Consider the following 18,301-nt stretch of genomic DNA (forward strand, 5'->3'; position numbering starts at 1 on the left):
TCCCTCCGCCAAGGAAATAGCTTTGGAGAAGAGTATATAGAGACAGAAGTTCCATGATTAGAACTTACCAGAAAAGAAAATGGGGAAATGAAAGAATGGACATTTTTTTAAGCTGTCTGTTTTATCTCAACTCCCTAAGGTTTCCCTCCCAGTAATGGGAACAAAGCCCTTAAAGCTGTTCCAGGAAACAGCCCCAAACAGAGAGTAAAAGAGTAATTGGAGCAAGATAGTATTCAGGTAGTTAAGACACCAGAATCTACACCCTGTTGTAAAACATTGTGAAACATGTTGTATGTTGTCAGCAAACCCAGACCCCCTTTGAAATTTCCCGGCAGCTTTGTTCCCCTTTTCCCTTTAATGTGCGACCCCTCCCGATGTGTGGTCTCTGCCTTTATAAACCTACAAGATTTTCTGCTAGGGACTCGACTCGTCGAGTTGGGTCCCAGCGCGCTGGAATAAACACCTTTTGCAATTTGCATCAAGTGACGCCTCCTGCGGTTGATTGGGGTTGCCGTTGATCCATGGGACAGAGTTGGGGTTTCCTTTTTGGGGGCCTTACAGTACAACCAACCAGAAGAATGAGAAGTTTTACTCCATTTATGTAGGATGTGTCAAAATGCATTCTGCTGTCATGTATAACCAATTAGAACAAGTAAATTTAAAAAAAAATAAATAAATAAAAATTAAAAAATTGACCTGCTTATTAAACATCCAAATGTGATAAGCTCTGGATATATAAATCTGAGCAACAGGAAAAAATCCAGTATTTAAAGACATAGGGTCAATTTTCTTTGGGAGGGCTTCATAGATAAAAGTTCAGGATAGAGCTCCTGGGCATGCAGAAATTTAGAAGTCTGGCAAAGGAGGATGAAAATGTAAAAGAAACCTAGAAAGGAAAATGCTTGGTTATACAGGTTCAAGGAAGCTAAGAGAAGAAAATTCTCAAAATGTTTTGAAGAGGAAGTGGCCAACCACATCAAACACTGCTGGAAGACTAAGACCAGTACGTGGAGGAGATCACTGGTTTTGCTAAAGAAACATAACCCTGACAAACCCTAAACCAAGTAAGTGAATAATCTCTTCACAGAAAGATGAAAAGAAGATACAAAGAAAATCCTACCACAGGTTCACAACTTTCATAGGTCTTAATCTAAAATAAACTATAGTAAGACAAACACATCATACAGATAGTATATACAATAGAAATTTCTTTTTTTATTATAAGAAATTCTATCTGACACACACATTAAATCAACCTAAATACAGATCTTAGAATTTGTCAGCACAGGATAGCCATTTCATTACTCCTTATTCAGAAGACAAAAGGAAATTTTTGTAGACTTATAATTAATTATTCAACAAAGAATAGTCAAGCCAAGTCTACAAATACACTGGTCCTACATACTGCTCCTAGGAGTACTCACCAGTCCTCTCTCTCATAGCAAACCTGCCAAAAGCCTGATGATTAATACCAATCTCCCATTTGTTAAACAGTGCAAATCACCCTTTGTCATTTAAATTGCACTGAATTTGAATTTGCATAGGTTGCAAGTAGAGAACAGAATCTTGAAGCCACACTTAGTCTTAAAACAGAATACATTAATCTTTTCTGGCACTGCTTTCCACTGAAACCACAGAACTCAATGCTATTCTTTGGGTGAGTCATGCTGTAAAATTTCCAGTTGACTTATCCACAGAGAGATGGCACCACAAGAAACAGAGCCCACGTAAACTTTGGAGAGAAGTGAGACTTCATGTTTTTAACCTTATGTTTGGCTGTGACTTCAGATATATTATGCTGAGACTACAACTAACTTCCAGGGCTCTGAAAATAAAGCAAATAAGTGTGAAGCAGGAGTCTTTCATACTCAGTAATTCTTAAACTGGCTCTCCAAATTCTTTCCCAAGATCAGCATTTCTTGAAGTGTTCTCTTGGGACATATTTACCTGGTTATTGTTGCTTAAAAAATACAGATCCTCAAATCTTTATGGGTAGTACAGGCATCTGCATTTTTAATAAGGTCCCCAAGTGTTTTCTAGAAATAGTAAAGTTTGGAAACTCCTGACTTAATTTGTTTATAGTGGAGTATATTACTAGACTTCTCAGGTTTGGGTGTCTTCACTTTTTTGTTTCTTCATTCTCCAACTCATTTTACACAACAAGGCTATATTACCATTCCTAACTTGTTCTTCTAACCATTTATCTACCATATTCAAAAGCCTTTCTTGGTGCTTCATGGCCTACAGAATAATGTCCAGACATTACTACGTGATGTTCAAGGTCCTTAACAATGGCTTCAGACTTTGTCCTTTGCATAGTTGAACTTGTGGCTAAAACTGTCCAAATATTCAATACCTGTTATAAACACTTCCATCTCCATGCTTCTGCTAACTTGTTCTCTACTTGTCCCCAAGTTCAAATTCTCTTTTTTTCAAATTCACTATGAACCTCAGAGTGATTCACCTGTTTCTTTTACTCCATTTGTACTTTTTACCTTTTATTATATTATCACCTATTCTTTCATCTGCCCTGTAGAAGTGGGGATCAATAACCCTCAGCAAAATAAGGTTTCCACGGAACTACCACAATTTTTATATAACATTGTTCTCAGGTCATAGTCGTTTACTCCAAACTATAGCCACCATGATACTTCACCCCTTAACAACCATTGCTTGTTCCAGATGGAAACATCACTCCAACTATGCCAATCACAGTTCATTCTCATCTAGATCGTGCCCCAGTGGTCATAGTTAATTGGTCCAGGACTGGCACCCATCCCAAGTGAACTCTTTGGATTGTTCAGATCATTCTCTCACTTACAGCTCAAACTCAGTCATATCACACTGGAAAATTGACCATGACTATGACCATGGACTGGTTTCTGCTCAGCTTCAGAAGGCTTCCTGGTAGGAGAGATAAGCATCTGTCAGGTGGGATGAACCTGGGGGCCACTCTTTTAGTTCTCATGGTTCAAAACACCCTCAAAGCACCATTCAATGTTGTCTTAAAGGATACTATGGCAGAGCTGCCACCACACAAATAATTCATCTATCTAGCACATGGTTTTTATAATTTTATTATTTTTCTTTTTATGGTGATGTTGAATAGAGGAGACAGGTTCATGCTATATTTATGAAAATTTAAAAGTAACATTTGCAAGAGATAATATTCATCTCTGCCTCTGTCTCTCTGTGGTTTTCTCTTTTTCTGTGAAAGGTTATTAGATTTCCTCCTTTGGGGGAGGGAAAGAAGAAACATATTTTGAGATCAGCAGAGATCCCCCCACAAGGAGGGGGGCTGTGCAGTAAAAGAAATTCAGAGCTGGGAAGACAGAATGCATGATGAGCTTTGAAGGCACTGTAATTTACTCTAGGCCCAGTTTATATGCCACTGAGTGGGAAAAATATACAGGATATATATAGAATATATAGAATATATTGTGCATCTGTAAATGATTTTGCTTTGCATGATTCATGATGTTTTTGGTTGGTTTATTTTTAAACAGGATTGGAGTTATAGAAAAGCACATTTGAGCAGATATACTAATCAAAGCATCATGATAATTGTCCCCATGACCATTTTAGCACCTTTCAGTAATTGAAACAGAGAATACAGAAAATAACTTTATAAGGAGGACAGTCATCTTGAACCTAAAAGATCATGATATATTAATCTAGCGTAATGTTCTCATAAACAGGCATATCCTATTTTAATTTTTTCCATAAAGGAGCATCTTACTCATAGTCTTTCTTACCAGATATTAAATTTACTTTGATGAGACACACACACACACAAAAAAAGGTATTATGGATAATGAACCTGAAAAGGAGTAAGACAGCTAGGAGTGATGACACAGTACAGAAGCATATAATAAAATTTCACATTAATATAATGTTGTTATACAAAACACATAAAGGCTGTAGGAAGGTTTTCCTGCAACCAAATAGAAGCTTAAATAACACTCTTTTCTCTAAAAGGAAAAATGCTTTTGATAAGTAATGCGGGTTTTTAAAATTAAAATATAGAGAGGTATTATGTGACTATAATAGAATCAAATCAGAAGTTACTCTTGATAACTTATTTAAAGTTCTCCATAAAGTATATTTCTGTGACTCAATTGTATAATACTAGTTTTAAAACTAACTATTTAACCAGCAATGTCCATCTGGGCACAAAAGACTATTTAAGAACCATGCACATTGATGAATGACCTTTTAAATGGCCTTGCTCATTTTGTGCTATTCGTTTTCATTCAGTGCAGGATAATACATTAAATCTAGAAATATCACAGCAATGAAACAATACCTTCAGTTTTAAAGAATTTGCTCATTCAAGGGTCTTACCAGTCCCTATTTAGAATATAAATTTCTTTGAAAGACTGAGAACATATCTGTGGTTTTTTTTAGGTTTATTTTTCTTTTGTTTTTAATGACAGAATAACACAATAAAGTTTATTTTAAAAACCTGTGGATCACATATTTTAAGAAGATTATAATTTCTTCTTGACCAATCTTTATAATTCCATAATGACTTATAGAAATGAAATAATTTATAATCTCATTATGGTTTTTTTGAAGCAAAACTTAATTTACATGAATAACCTAAATACAATCATGGCTCATTTGAGAGGAATGTTTCATTTTTCTGCTGCTTTCCAGTAAATACCAGGCAGAGAGGGTTTAAAGCCTCTGGGGGGAAAGGCAGAGGCTCTTCACAACAGTGCTCTGAAAATGGTTTAGTCAAAGCTCTTCAACTCCAAATCAAATCACTGATGGTCTAAATGAAATTTTAGCCTAAGATAATTGTTAATCTAAACTAGGTTCTAGTAATAGTTATTATCTTGAAGAAAATTAGACCTGCTGATTAAAAACCACCCAAAATTTCATACTCTGAAGAAGACTTGCACCTTGTCTTTCAATGACCACACCCTAATTTCAATCTACAATATCAATATACTTGTTTTAACATAGTAATTTTATTTGCAGGGGCGATTAGTTAATGCAAACTGAAATTAGTGTAAAAAGTCTGCATTTTTCCTTCACCAAAACCGATGCTTTTCTCTTTTGAGAAATTTTAATTTTGAAATACACATGTGCATTTTAAATATTAATTTTAAAGAACAAAAACAAATTTTTTAAAATCATGTTTTTCTGTTGATGGGTTAAAATACAAACTTCTCCATAATATTTTTTTCATGAGCTCCTACATTATAGAAATCACCCACACCTTTTGAAACACATGAGAACTTTAGAGAAAGAATGGAGAAAGCATGTGAAATAGGTGGGTCATCAAGTGACATGGCTATGAAGTGTAATACAACAGAACTTTGAGCAGATCTCTTGCCTGTAAGTTTAATGAATACTGAGAAATCCTATTTTATCTGTCCCAAAGTCAGGGAAGCAATCTGAGCTTTTTGAGGAAGCACAATTCTAACTGGATAGCCAAGACTTCTGGCTCACATGTCTCTTCATGTGCTCTACAAACTAAAGAACACCGCAGACATCAGTTAATTACTTCAATTTTTTTGGTCTTTTGCATAAAAATGTTAACAAAAATATTATAATGATGTATGCTTCTTGTGCTTAACTTTAAGGTTGACCCATCAGAGGTAGGTGTTAAGTTTATTTCATATTTTAGCTGGTGAATTTCTCTAAGAGATGTGGTGAGTTAATTCTAGGCAGCAAAATTGAACACATCTACGATTAATTCTTGACTCCTAAGGACTTTCATATCAATATACTTCTCTGTATTTTTATTACTACCACCTTAGTCTAGGGCCTAATCGTCTCCCACTTGAAACAATACTATCATCAAGTAATTGCATTCTATACCTATAGTCTATTTCTGATCTCATCTTTCATTCATAATTTTCCCAAATCAGTCTTGCTAAGATGCCTTTTCTAATTTATTACTCTCCTGGTGAAAAATGTAAATGGCTTTTCTGAGTCATTCTAGATAATGTTCAAATTTCTGACTTTCACATTCAAGGCCTAAAGTCATCAGTCCTTAACCAATTTTTCTAAAGTTGTCTATTGCTAATTCAGGAGCAGGCACACTTTTTCCATATAGGCCAGAGAGTAAAGCTTTGAGGGATTGGGGACCATAAGTCTTTCCTTCAAGTACTTAACTTAGCCCTTGCCATGGGAAATCAGTCATAGTCAATACAGAAACAAGAGCATGTTTGTGTTCTGATAAATTTTTTTTTTTAAACAGAAACAGGTGTTGGCCAGACTTTGCCCAAAGGTCAAACTCTGTCTAGAACCTTTATCATTGCACAGTTACATTGTCGAAAATTGGTCACTGATTGTGTCATGAAACAGTTGTTGTACACTGATGCAGGATGGGTTAGCTCCTGTATATAATTTAGCAAGGCTCACAGTCTCTTCTATACATACAATTGTTCTTCCATTAGATCACAAAGGCTGCAAAAAGTAACTGACTCAGCCAGAAGAAAAGCTTCATATTAGTTCTGGAAGTGGTCATTTTCCAGCCCAAGGTGGGTAGGGAGAAGATGATGTGAGGCAGGGAAATGATAGTATGTGCCAAGACAGGGAGATGCAACCATAATGGATAATTTAGGGAGTAGACAGGGCATAGGCAGGCATGGATAAGGAGAGATGGATCCAGAAAATTTGCCTGAAGAAAGAGTCAAAAGGGTTTTAATGTCATCCCAATGAGTTCAGACCAGTTCCTTTGAGCCATACTACACTGTTTTCTGATACATGTATTTTTTTTTTTTTTCATGAAATCAACAGATTTTATGAAAATTGGTTGATTAACACATGGGTCCCTGTGTCACTCAATATCTGGCATTCAGCACATGAAAACTTTTATTCACTAAGTTTTTACTCTTAACAAACACCAATAAAGAGCCAGATGAATACTTCCCCACATTCTTATGTTCTGAGAAAGAGGTGACTGAGTCCAAATGCCATGAAAGTTTGCTGCTGGTTGATCACAGGGAGGGTTTCAGCCTCAGGGAAGATGTAAACACTTAGCTAGGAAGAGCATGGAATTAAACAACTTGACAAGTTGCCTTCTCAGCAGGAAGGCAGAGTCTTGTATAACAGTATTATTTGCCAGGAGAGCTGAGTGTCCCTCTCCTGGCTTCTCTTCAAGTTTTAGCTAGTGATTCAAGGGGTACTTAGGAGAACATATTCACCACAGTTGTGCATGACCACAGAAAAACTTTACAAATATTATACAATTCATATCATTTTAAACTCAGGCTCTAAGATGCTTGGATAATGATACTGACTCTTTACATTGACAACAACATGAAAATTGAACCCTAAACCTGTGAATAGATTTACTGCTATAAAAATATGAAATAAGATTTAATTAATTTGTCATATATTTAAAAATTCAGTTTTAGTTAAATAATTTTTATATAATTTGTAACCTAATTAATAGTAATTTGTATGTTATCTTTTATTTTTAAAAGATAAGATTTAATATTTTATAAAAATGGTTTTTGGAAAAATTTTAAAAATTACCTTTTAATATTTACAGTTTTTGTTCATTTGCATTTTGATTAACAAATATTAAAATTACCTATTATCTAAATATAATTGGGTATAGTCTTAAGCTTTTATATCACTGTCAATAAAGTACACCTTATGGAGGTATAATTATCAAGTTAAAAACATTGCATTTGAGAGTTTGCCAACTTGATTTATATCTACTAAATATTTCAGATGTGCGGTATATGGACTTCCATGCTTTTGACCTCACAAATATTAGAGAAAGTCTAATTTTATTAGGAAAAGTCTAATATTTGTGAGTAATATGGAGTCACTGATGCCACTATCCTGAATTTTCTTATTGTTATTTTAAAAGACAAATTCATTAAAATTATTTTTTTATTTGTTGATGATGTCTATACACACACCATATATGAGATATTATACTAATAGACTTGCATATTGGTCTCAATGGCTGTGCAGATTCCTTCTAGGTTTAAGTAGACAATATCATACTTATGAAAAATAAGTTTTGAATGTTCCTTCTGAGCCTACATCTTTTATTTCTCTTTCCTATCTTAACCTGCACTGGCAATGACCTTTAGCATAAAGTTGAACAATAGAGGTAAGAGTGGGCTTTCTTGCATTGTTTTGATTTAAAAGAGAAGGCTTCCAACATTTCTTCATTGAGTATAATAGGTGTCGTAGGTTGATAATAATGTCTTAAGAAGCAGAATGATGTGATCAGAGTTCTTTTCAGAAAATTCCTTAGTGACAGGAGGATGAAGCAAGAGCAGAATTATACAGGAGTCATATTACAGGAATCACTTCTATTTAGTGCCAAAGCTATGGGCCTGTGATGCCCCATCGTTGGAACATACCTCATGGCTCTGATTCTGACCACGGTTTTAAAAAAGTACGTTTTCACTTGCTTGATTCACCAAGTTAGACAAATTTTAATATATCACAAGTTCCCAGGGGTCTTACTATGGTTCATTATAGGCTCCATGCAAAGCTCCATTACACAGAAAAGAACCAACCAAGTCACTCATAATCCAACTGACCTTAAATTTCGCTTACAAGTCATTTTAGTATATATACCAATGAGATACCGACAGAGAATAGTCTTTTTTAAAATTACCCAACAAGCTTTGGGAACATAAAAATCTCTAAAGAAAGCTGTCTTCCAGAATCTCAACCAAAAGATAATTATTAACATTGTTTAAAATAATAAAATCTTTCACATAATTTGTTATTTATTAAGTTAGGTAGAGAACAAAGAATAATATTTTATAAGTACACAGCAATTTAAATGAAGACATTCAATCTCAAACCTTGAATGAGAGTATATTTAACTGCAAATTGTTCTCTTTGGACCCCTTTTATTTTACATTTTCTATGTAGCTCCAGTTTTGTAGTCACCAATTACTTCTTAGAAGTAATGTTAAGGGCTACAACCCCACTTTTTAAAAAATTCTGAGAACTTATAAAATTGGCAAATTAATAACCCTGCATATATTTCAGTAAATCTTGACTCTTGACCCACTGTCAGTAAATACACACTTCTAATAAAAGGAACCACATTTAATCCTGTAACTAAATGGCCCTCAGGAACACTATCTGCCACAGCAATGAAATCTAATGACAATTCTTTTGACATTCTCCTATGTGAAAATGAAATCATGTGGAAAATGATTTCTGCACTAGCAGAATAATTATGATAGAGGATAAATTTTGATTTGGTAGAAATAGAAGTTTAGGTTGTCTCTGTTCTTAGGGGGAGGGTATGATAGTATTTATTACATTCCTATTTTATCTTTCTATGTTTTCTTTTTAAAATCGTGTTTTTGTTGGATGTCATAATTATGCACAAAAAAATATCTAGCCAAAAGTGATGTTAATCCTGGGGGACACTTTGTTTCTTCTTTCTATAAGGATATTTCTTCAATTTGAGCATTGCTCCAGACAATGGGCTTTCGTCTGAGACTTAGCTATCTTATACAGATATTTTTATATTATGCAGATATTTTCAATACAATGAGATTCGTTTTCACTGGCTTTAGCCTTTTCATGAAATGCATGCCTTTGTCTAAACCAGTCAAATGAAAAATCATACCAAAAAAAAAAAAAAATGTGGGTTTGCCAGGTTCTAATACTGTTAAAGGGAACCGTGAGAAACAATCAAAGAAAAACACCAAGGTAAGAACCACAAGACTATTGTTATCATTATTTTTGCTATAAAATATAGATTATTTTAGTTCTTAATAAATGTTTAATGAACATGTACTATAAAATGAGAAAATATAGTCAATTAAAGTCTAAGCAACATTGCTCAAAGAATGTGTGAATAGAACACTTTACTTGAATGCTGTCAACATAGCCTAATGGTCTTTTTCTCTATTTGAAAATGGCCGTTTTTTTTTTTTTTTTTATTGTAAGCAAATGTATTTTTTTTTTTTTTAATATGTTGTTTCTCTATTTGTACATGAAGTCAAGGCATACCATTTGTGTAACCATAAATTCACATAGGGTAATGTTGTTTATTCATTGTTAATTTTTTCCCTTCCCCTCCACCCCTCCCACCCCTCTTTTCCCTCTATACAGTCCTTCCTTCCTCCATTCTTACCACCCTCCTTATCCCTAACCCTAAACCTAACTCTAACCCTAACGCTAACCCCTCCCACCCTCCATTATATGTCCTCATCTGCTTATCAGCGAAATCATTCGTTCTTTAGTTTTTTGAGATTGGCTTATCTCACTTAGCATGATATTCTCCAATTTCATCCATTTGCCTGCAAATGCCATAATTTTATCATTCTTTATGGCGGAGTAATATTCCATTGTATATATATGCCACAGTTTCTTTATCCATTCATCAATTGAAGGGTATCTAGGTTGGTTCCACAATCCGGCTATAGTGAATTGAGCAGCAATGAACATTGATGTGGCTGTATCTCTCTGTAGTATGCTGATTTTAAGTCCTTTGGGTATAGGCCAAGGAGTGGGATAGCTGGGTCAAATGGTGGGTCTATTCCAAGCTTTCTGAGGAATCTCCGTACTGCTTTCCAGAGTGGCTGCACTAATTTGCAACCCCACCAGCAATATATGAGTGTGCCTTTTTCCCCACATCCTCGCCAACACCTATTGTTGCTTGTGTTCTTGATAATCACCATTCTAATTGGAGTGAGATGGAATCTTAGGGTAGTTTTAATTTGCATTTCTCTTATTACTAGAGATGTTGAACATTTTTTCATATATCTGTTGATTGCTTGTACATCTTCTGTGAAGTGTCTGTTCATTTCCTTAGCCCATTTGTTGATTGGATTATTTATATTCTTGGTGTAGAGTTTTTTGAGTTCTTTATAGATTCCGGAAATTAGCACTCTATCTGACGTATGAGTGGCAAAGATATTCTCCCACTCTGTAGGCTCTCTCTTCGCATTGCTGATAGTTTCCTTTGCTGAGAGAAAGCTTTTTAGTTTGAATCTATCCCAGTTGTTGATTCTTGCTTTTATTTCTTGTGCTATGGGAGTCCTGTTAAGGAAGTCTGATCCTAAGTCAACAAGTTGAAGATTTGGACCTACTTTTTCTTCTATAAGATGCAGGGTCTCTGGTCTGATTCTGAGGTCCTTGATCCATTTTGAGTTGAGTTTTGTGCAGGGTGAGAGATAGGGGTTTAATTTCATTCTGTTGCATATGGATTTCCAGTTTTCTCAGCACCATTTGTTGAAGAGGCTATCTTTTCTCCATGAAAATGGCCAGTTTTAAATAAAAGCTACTCTTATAGTTCTAGAAAACTTACCCAAGGAAAATGCTGCACTTCAACAAGAAATAAAATGAAATGTCAATTCATTCTTATAAGTCTGCAAGATTATTTCTATATTGCATAAGAATATTTTCAATGCAGCTGAAAGCCATTAACCACTCCAGGCACAAACCACTTCATTCACAAAATACACAGCATCTAGAGTGTAATGCAATGTAGGGAGCATTCCTCAAGCTTATCTGACAGCAGTCACTGACACCATGGTCTAAGTAAGCCAAACAGTCTGAACAGAGAAACTGAGGTAATGGTAAAGACTCGCCATGGAATGAAGGTCTTTGTAGCTGCTGAGGCTGAGTTTGAACTGAGGGAAGGCCTCGTTCTGTCATGCATCCCAGCAAACTGTGATGTGAGCCTGCCTGCACTGCCTTGCCTCATGCTGTGTGCAGGAGCTTGCCATCTCCCTAGCCCTTTGTCTCAGACCTGTTGCTGGGCAGAATTGCTTAGGCATGCTTGGTTTGTTTACACTACCTCAACCCTCGATGTATAGTTCACCTATAGGCTGACTCTGTTATACTTTAACAAATGTGTTAACCTGATTGGATAATGTGCCTACATATGTCCTGTGCAACCCTAAATAAAATTAGATCCGTGTCTTCAGAGCTCCATCTCCGATGCCTGAGTAAGCGCGCTGGGTAAGGCTAGGTAGGGTAGGCATTATTTGTCCTCACCCTCAGCAAACCCGTCTCTGAACATCTACAATGCAAGATTTTCCCAAGTAGTATTTTCACCAATTCTAGAATTGATTCTATGCCACCAAATTCTCCTGGGAGATTTTCATAGGTTTTTCTTATGGGATTTTAGTACCTAAAAGTACTACTTCATCAAGAGGCTCTGTCATATCAACTTAGAGTACTTGTTACTGTCGTGATGACTTGATTGCCTGTCTCCCGTCTAATCTATCCCTCCTTGCCGGCAGGAATATACATCAGATATCCTAGCACCTACGGACCTTCTCACCTGCTCCTTCTGGGCATCAGGGTTCTATTCATACTTGGCAATAGTGACAAAAGGGTTAGGAAGATTCACAGGCTCAACACGCACCCCTTATTATCCATGATGTGAATCTTTGCTCTTATAATCTGTGCATTTTCAAAATTGCTCCAAAACCTATCTCAATTTTTTGTGATATGGTTTCACTGATATCAAAAAGTCCCTTCCTTTCATCCTTCCTGCAACTCTAAAAATCTTGTTATTGCTGCCATAATCAAAAATTGTATTTTATTAATAATAATGTAGGAAAAATACAAAACAGGTATGATAGACACTAAACCTCTTAAAACATCCATTTCCCATGCATGTGTGTGTGTATATATATATCCTGATCTATCAACCTCTCTCCAGCTAATAGAATTCTTGTTTCTCCTGATCCACTCTACCTGTGAGGTTCCACGGGTCAAAAGTCAAGATGGACACATAGCAGATGCTCAAAAATGTGTCTTCAAGGCATAAATGAAAGACTTTCCATGGTGTGAAAGCATGAACTTTACTTTTTTACTTTCCCACCAGTTTTTAAAGTGAAAACTTCCTTGCATTTCAAGAATTTCTAAAGGAATCCTATGGAATTTTAATCTTTGTGTCTCATACTCTCATATATCATCACTTTCAGACTCTCTAGCTCATTTCCTTATAAATATTATTTATAATTCTCATTTATTGCTAAAATTACCATCTCCAAATAGGTATATTTCTTTTAAAAATGCTCTAGGGGGCTAAATTTTATTCAGATGGGTATCAATGAAATAAGTGATTTAATTAGTTATTTTCCAATTATTTGGAACTAAAAGAAAGTCATATTCAGTGTAAACTGTAGTTTCCATTCTTGGATAGAGACAGCATATCATGATGATTTCTGCACTTAAATGGTTCAGTTCTTCTTCATGGTCCATGCACAGAAATTGCTTACACAATTGATTACAGCCCTACAAATCAAAATGCAGCTGAACGGAGTGGTGTAGTATGCCTGTAATTTCAGCCACTTGAGAGGCTGAGGCAGGAGGTTCATGAGTTCAAAGCCAGTTGCATCTTAGGGAGGCCTCAAGTAACTTAGCAAGACTCTAACTCAAAATAAAAAAAAAAAAAAATTAAAAGGGCTGAGGATGTGGCTTAGTAGTTAAGTGCCCTTGGGTTTAACACCTGGTAGCAAAAAAAAAAATTCATATATCTTGGAAAGGTTATCTTTGCCTTCAAATGTTTAAACCAGAGGCTGGGGATATAGCTGAGTTGGTAGAGTGCTTGCCTCACAAGCACTAAGGCCCTTGGTTCAATCCCCAAAAAGTTTAAACCAACACTGTTTTTTTCTAATGTCCTTTGATCAATGTTGTTAAAATAAATTATTTACTTTGGATGCTAAATAAATTATTGTTTTGATTTCTTTTCAGATGCTAGGATTTCTATTATGACATAGTTCCATATGACAAATTCCTATGCAGCACACAGTGAAAGTATCTCAGTTGCTCATGACTTAAAGATAAACAAAAATAGAACGTATATAAGCTAAATGGAGGCCATGAAAAGAGTAACATTTGTATTTTTCATCAAAAGGAAAGAATACCTCTGAGTACTGAAATGAATATTTATAATAAATGGAAGAATGAAATACCATATGCATTTTTAATTGATGAATAGTATGCTCATCTGAGGTAGTCAAAAATTATTACTTAAAAATTCACAGCTTTGCATGCACACATACAAACACAAATGCTAAATTTGATTTTTATATGCTTCTGCCATTATTAGTACACAGAACACTCATCATTATCTATAATAATTAGTTATTATGGAGTGCTGGCAAAGATCAACATGACTATTTCAGAAAATGTGTTATTGTCATCTACATGGAAGTAGGTGTGGTCAATGAAAGACACTATTTCTTCACAAAGGGAAAAAATTACTAAGGGAAATATTCAGAAAATATTTTAAGAAATAACAAACCAACATATAAGAATCATCAGATATCTTTATTACATAATGAAGTAAAATCAAGTATTAATATGTCCCAAACATTTCTAGATAACTATCATAATTTTAAAAGAAATTTTCAAAACATAATCTCTAGATATATCTAGAAATTGAAACTAATGTTATAAATTAGTGAATTCATATTATGAGAGAAGAGAATATTTTCTCTTATTGAGCAATGATTCAAGAGATTTATCATAAATATATATCATGGAGATAGTATTAGGCATAATAGAAACATTTTATACCCAACCACTTCTGTGATATTTTTCCCTATGTTCAAAGTAACATAAAATATTTTTATGGAACTTAAAGACAGCATTAAACTTAGAAGTCATTTGCTTTCAATCACCTTTATCCTATTTTTAAAAATAATCACTTTTTCTGATAATAAAAGTAATTAAAATTTTTTGTAAAAGTTTTAAAATATAGACAAGTATAACAGAATAAAGAAGGAATCAACTAGAGGCATTAGTGACTGAGGATAATCAATGTAACACTATATATTCAGTTCTTTATTTTTATATATTCACTTAATATCATGAACATGATATCATTAAAATTCTTAACAAATACAGATTTAAATGACTATATATTTCATCCATGGATAAGCCATATTTTATTTTCTTACAGTTCTATATTAGTTTGCTTAGGATATTCACTACAGTTTTTCTTGTGTTTATGTGTAGTGTGTGTATGCACACATATATTTTATCATTTATCGTTTAAGATAGACTCAAAGAAAGGAAAGACTTTTATTCATTAAAAAATATAAAGCTATACAAGTTGAGACTGAGTTCCATATCCAAGAATATTTCACTTACTGTTATATCACCTGTTTATAAGAAAGCATACTAGTTTCTTCCCAAGATGTTATCCTCAACAATTTAGAAATGTGGGTGTCAGAATTAAAATTATCTCAGGTCTCTCCTCCTGTTGTAATGTGTTCTATGGCTACAACTTAATATCACTATCTTTAAATTGACAATCCACTATTCACCTTAAATTCAAAGAATTATTCAATACTCTTCAGAGCCTACATGTCATTGCAATAAACCAAATCCAAAAAGCAAATGATCATAAAACAAATTTTTAAAAAAAGATATAAACAGGAAATAACAAACCAGAAGAAAAAAAATGAGAAACTCTCTTCCTTAGTCTCTAGTACATTATAACTAAAAGTCTGCTTGAATATGAAAAAAAGTCAGCTCTATTATGATTATCAATGACAGCAATTTATAATAAACTGGGTAAATTCTGTGATAAGATATAATTACTGTTGAAAGAGCTAAAACATTAAAAAGCAGTTGGAAATACTTCCAAAGTTATTTGGAGGAAAGTGAAGATTAAAAGTTTGAATCAATTTCTACAGGCAAGATAAGCATTCTAGACAATTCTGCCTACCTTTACATAGGTTGTTAACATCAAGGAAAGTGCATTACCAACTTCTGTGAGGGAAGCAAATCAACCACATATCTGCAAAGCCTGGAGTTCACTCACTTTATGTACAATCTTGAAGCATGTGATTGATAAGCCAAAAAGTTTCACTAAGAATCCTTAGAGGAATATAATAATTTTAACACTATGTTTTAAAAAGTATGAAACTAATGTTTTAGTATTTAGAATTACAAAAACATTAAAATAATGAACAAATTATTCAGATAACCATTTATTAATAAAAAGTACACTAAGAAATCTTACACTCAAATATCACAGCTTAGTTTTAAATAAAACTTGTGGGGATTTTAAGTTAACTTCTGTTCTCCTATATCCTCTGAACACTTGTTTGGGAGTATCACTACAGATATCTTTTCCTAGTCATAAATCCCTGGAACACAAAACACAAGAACACAATACAAAAGTAAAAATATTATGTGTTAAAACTCATACAGTACAAGTAAATTAACGCGTGATGTGACAAATGTTTTCCTTCATGTAAAAAGTTACTTTAATTTTGGCAAATAAAAACAATGCTAGTTTACTAAATGGAAATTGAAAGCTTGGTCCAATTTATGAATCAAAAGTTAATCTGCATAAATATTTTTCTGGGCATTAAAAAAAGAAAAGAATCACTAAATTTCAAAGTATAAAGTATGTCTGCAATTTCTTATATAAATTAAATTCTAACAAAATATGACTTACAAAGGTTGGCAAAACATGCCACCCAAAATACACCCCTTTACATAAGAATTACATTGAGTTAAAGGCACTTGAAAAACAGATGATGAAAGAAGGGCATACTAATTTTTTCCTTTTCTTCCTGAAAACAGATTAAAATGCTCTTTTAGAACTTGGTCTCCTTCTAGTACCGGACAGGAAACATTCTTCAATGGATAGTTACAGCCAAGAAAATTCAGCACAAATAGATTTTGTTAAAATAATTCTTTATCTTCCTTTAGCTTCCCCATATAATTCAGCTACTTTTCCACAAATACCTTTATTGGTTCAATCTAACACCAAAGAAAGTAGATATGGCCACTTCTTTAGGTCTTCATTTCTTTATGAGAGCTCTTGTTCCACATAAAACTTATTTTAAATTTGTATGCTATTTTTCCCTGTTAATCTGTTTTAAATCAACTTAATTCTCAGGACAACCTGAGAACCTGAGAGGTAAAGTCTGCCTCTCTTATAATTACCAATATGATTCCTATTACTCCTGCGCCTTTAATGAACAGTTTAAAAAATGTATGCCTATATATTTTATACTTTGAATGTGCTAAACATCAACTGAAAGCATATGTCACAAAGCATTCCTGTGGGTAAAATAAAGATATTCTAACAGACCAACTAGCTGAAAGCACTTATCAGTACTTTTTTGAAGGAATCTAAATTTTTTCCATTATTTTACACATACAGGCACGCACATGTGTTTGATAGCTTACATATCTTTCTATTTTTAAAAGGAAATATTTGAACATAAAATGTTCCACTAGAAAATTCCTAAGCAGTCTTTGCCAAATTATCCAAATGACCTATTTGACTTACTTATTTTCCCACTTTTGAGATCCAATTATATTAACAACAACATGAAAAGATGACTTACCGGCCCAAAAGAATTACTGTCAAAACTGTGTCCATGATGATCACCTTCAACCCAGATGTGACCACGGGGGACTTTGACATACCGGTTTTTGTGTCCCATGGTTCTAGAAATAAAAAGTGTAACCACTGAGGTCAGAGCAAAGAGGAGATCCAATAGCTAAGCATATAAACTCACAAAGATGCAACAGGTTAACAAATGTCACAAAGGATGCAACAGGTTAACCATGAAGCTACTCTATAACTTCATTTTCAAATAAGATGTGGTCCCTGTAAACCTATTTACAGTTTTATCTCTTTTCATATTTCTATAAGTAGGAATTTTGTGCTTAAATAAAATGTATTAGCACCAAATATAATGTTTTGCTACTTAATTTAACTCACACTATTCTAAATATATACTTTTGAAATTCAATAAGCCCTAACAAAATACAGATCTGTTTAAGACATTTGCTTTTAAGTTAATATTCAACTTTTCCAATTTACTAGTTGATAACAATAATATTCATTTTTTCAGTCCAATAAACTTCTCAAACAGAAACTTCTGAAAACATTTTATGACTTTCAAAATTCACCATTTATAAGAAAGAAAATCATCCAGATGATTACTTGTCATATATAAACTATAAATATCAGTTGAAAATTTTTGATCATCACTAAATCATTCTTAAAAACTAGAAACACTTTAATAATTTTGAAGAACATTCTATATTCTTATTGCTGACCAAGAAAAGGATCAAGGATAGGATTTCTTTTTTTTTCCTGTTGAAGCATTTTTAAATTTTTTTAAAATTTTTTACAGACTACATTTTTATTGTACACAAATGGGGTACATCATTTTGTTTCTATGGTTGTACAATAAACACTATTGGTAGCAATGTAAAAACAATATGATCTTTTTGCCTGTATTTCTGTTTTGGAACTAATTTGGTAAAGATTCAAAAGACTAAAATGTTAATGCCTTCTGATCTACTTGTTCTACTTGTAGAAATTCATTCCAAAGATAATCAGAAG

At 33.7% G+C, this 18,301-nt stretch overlaps 1 protein-coding gene and 1 long non-coding RNA gene across 4 annotated transcripts in view; one reads left to right on the plus strand and one right to left on the minus strand.

The window, feature by feature from the left end:
* IMMP2L (inner mitochondrial membrane peptidase subunit 2) overlaps window positions 1–18,301 on the minus strand; it is a 906,633-nt gene that overhangs the window by 214,193 nt on the left and 674,139 nt on the right. For all 3 annotated transcript variants that reach the window (XM_079149361.1, XM_079149362.1, XM_079149363.1), the window contains exon 6: window positions 17,292–17,394. In XM_079149361.1, coding sequence (XP_079005487.1) covers window positions 17,292–17,394 — 103 coding nt within the window. The remainder of the gene's footprint in view (window positions 1–17,291; window positions 17,395–18,301) is intronic.
* LOC306667093 overlaps window positions 1–18,301 on the plus strand; it is a 624,638-nt gene that overhangs the window by 159,158 nt on the left and 447,179 nt on the right. The gene's annotated exons all lie outside the window — the stretch shown is intronic.

The sequence above is a fragment of the Sciurus vulgaris genome, assembly GCF_902686455.1.
Source record: "Sciurus vulgaris genome assembly, chromosome: 8".
NCBI classification, from domain to species: Eukaryota; Metazoa; Chordata; class Mammalia; order Rodentia; family Sciuridae; genus Sciurus; species Sciurus vulgaris.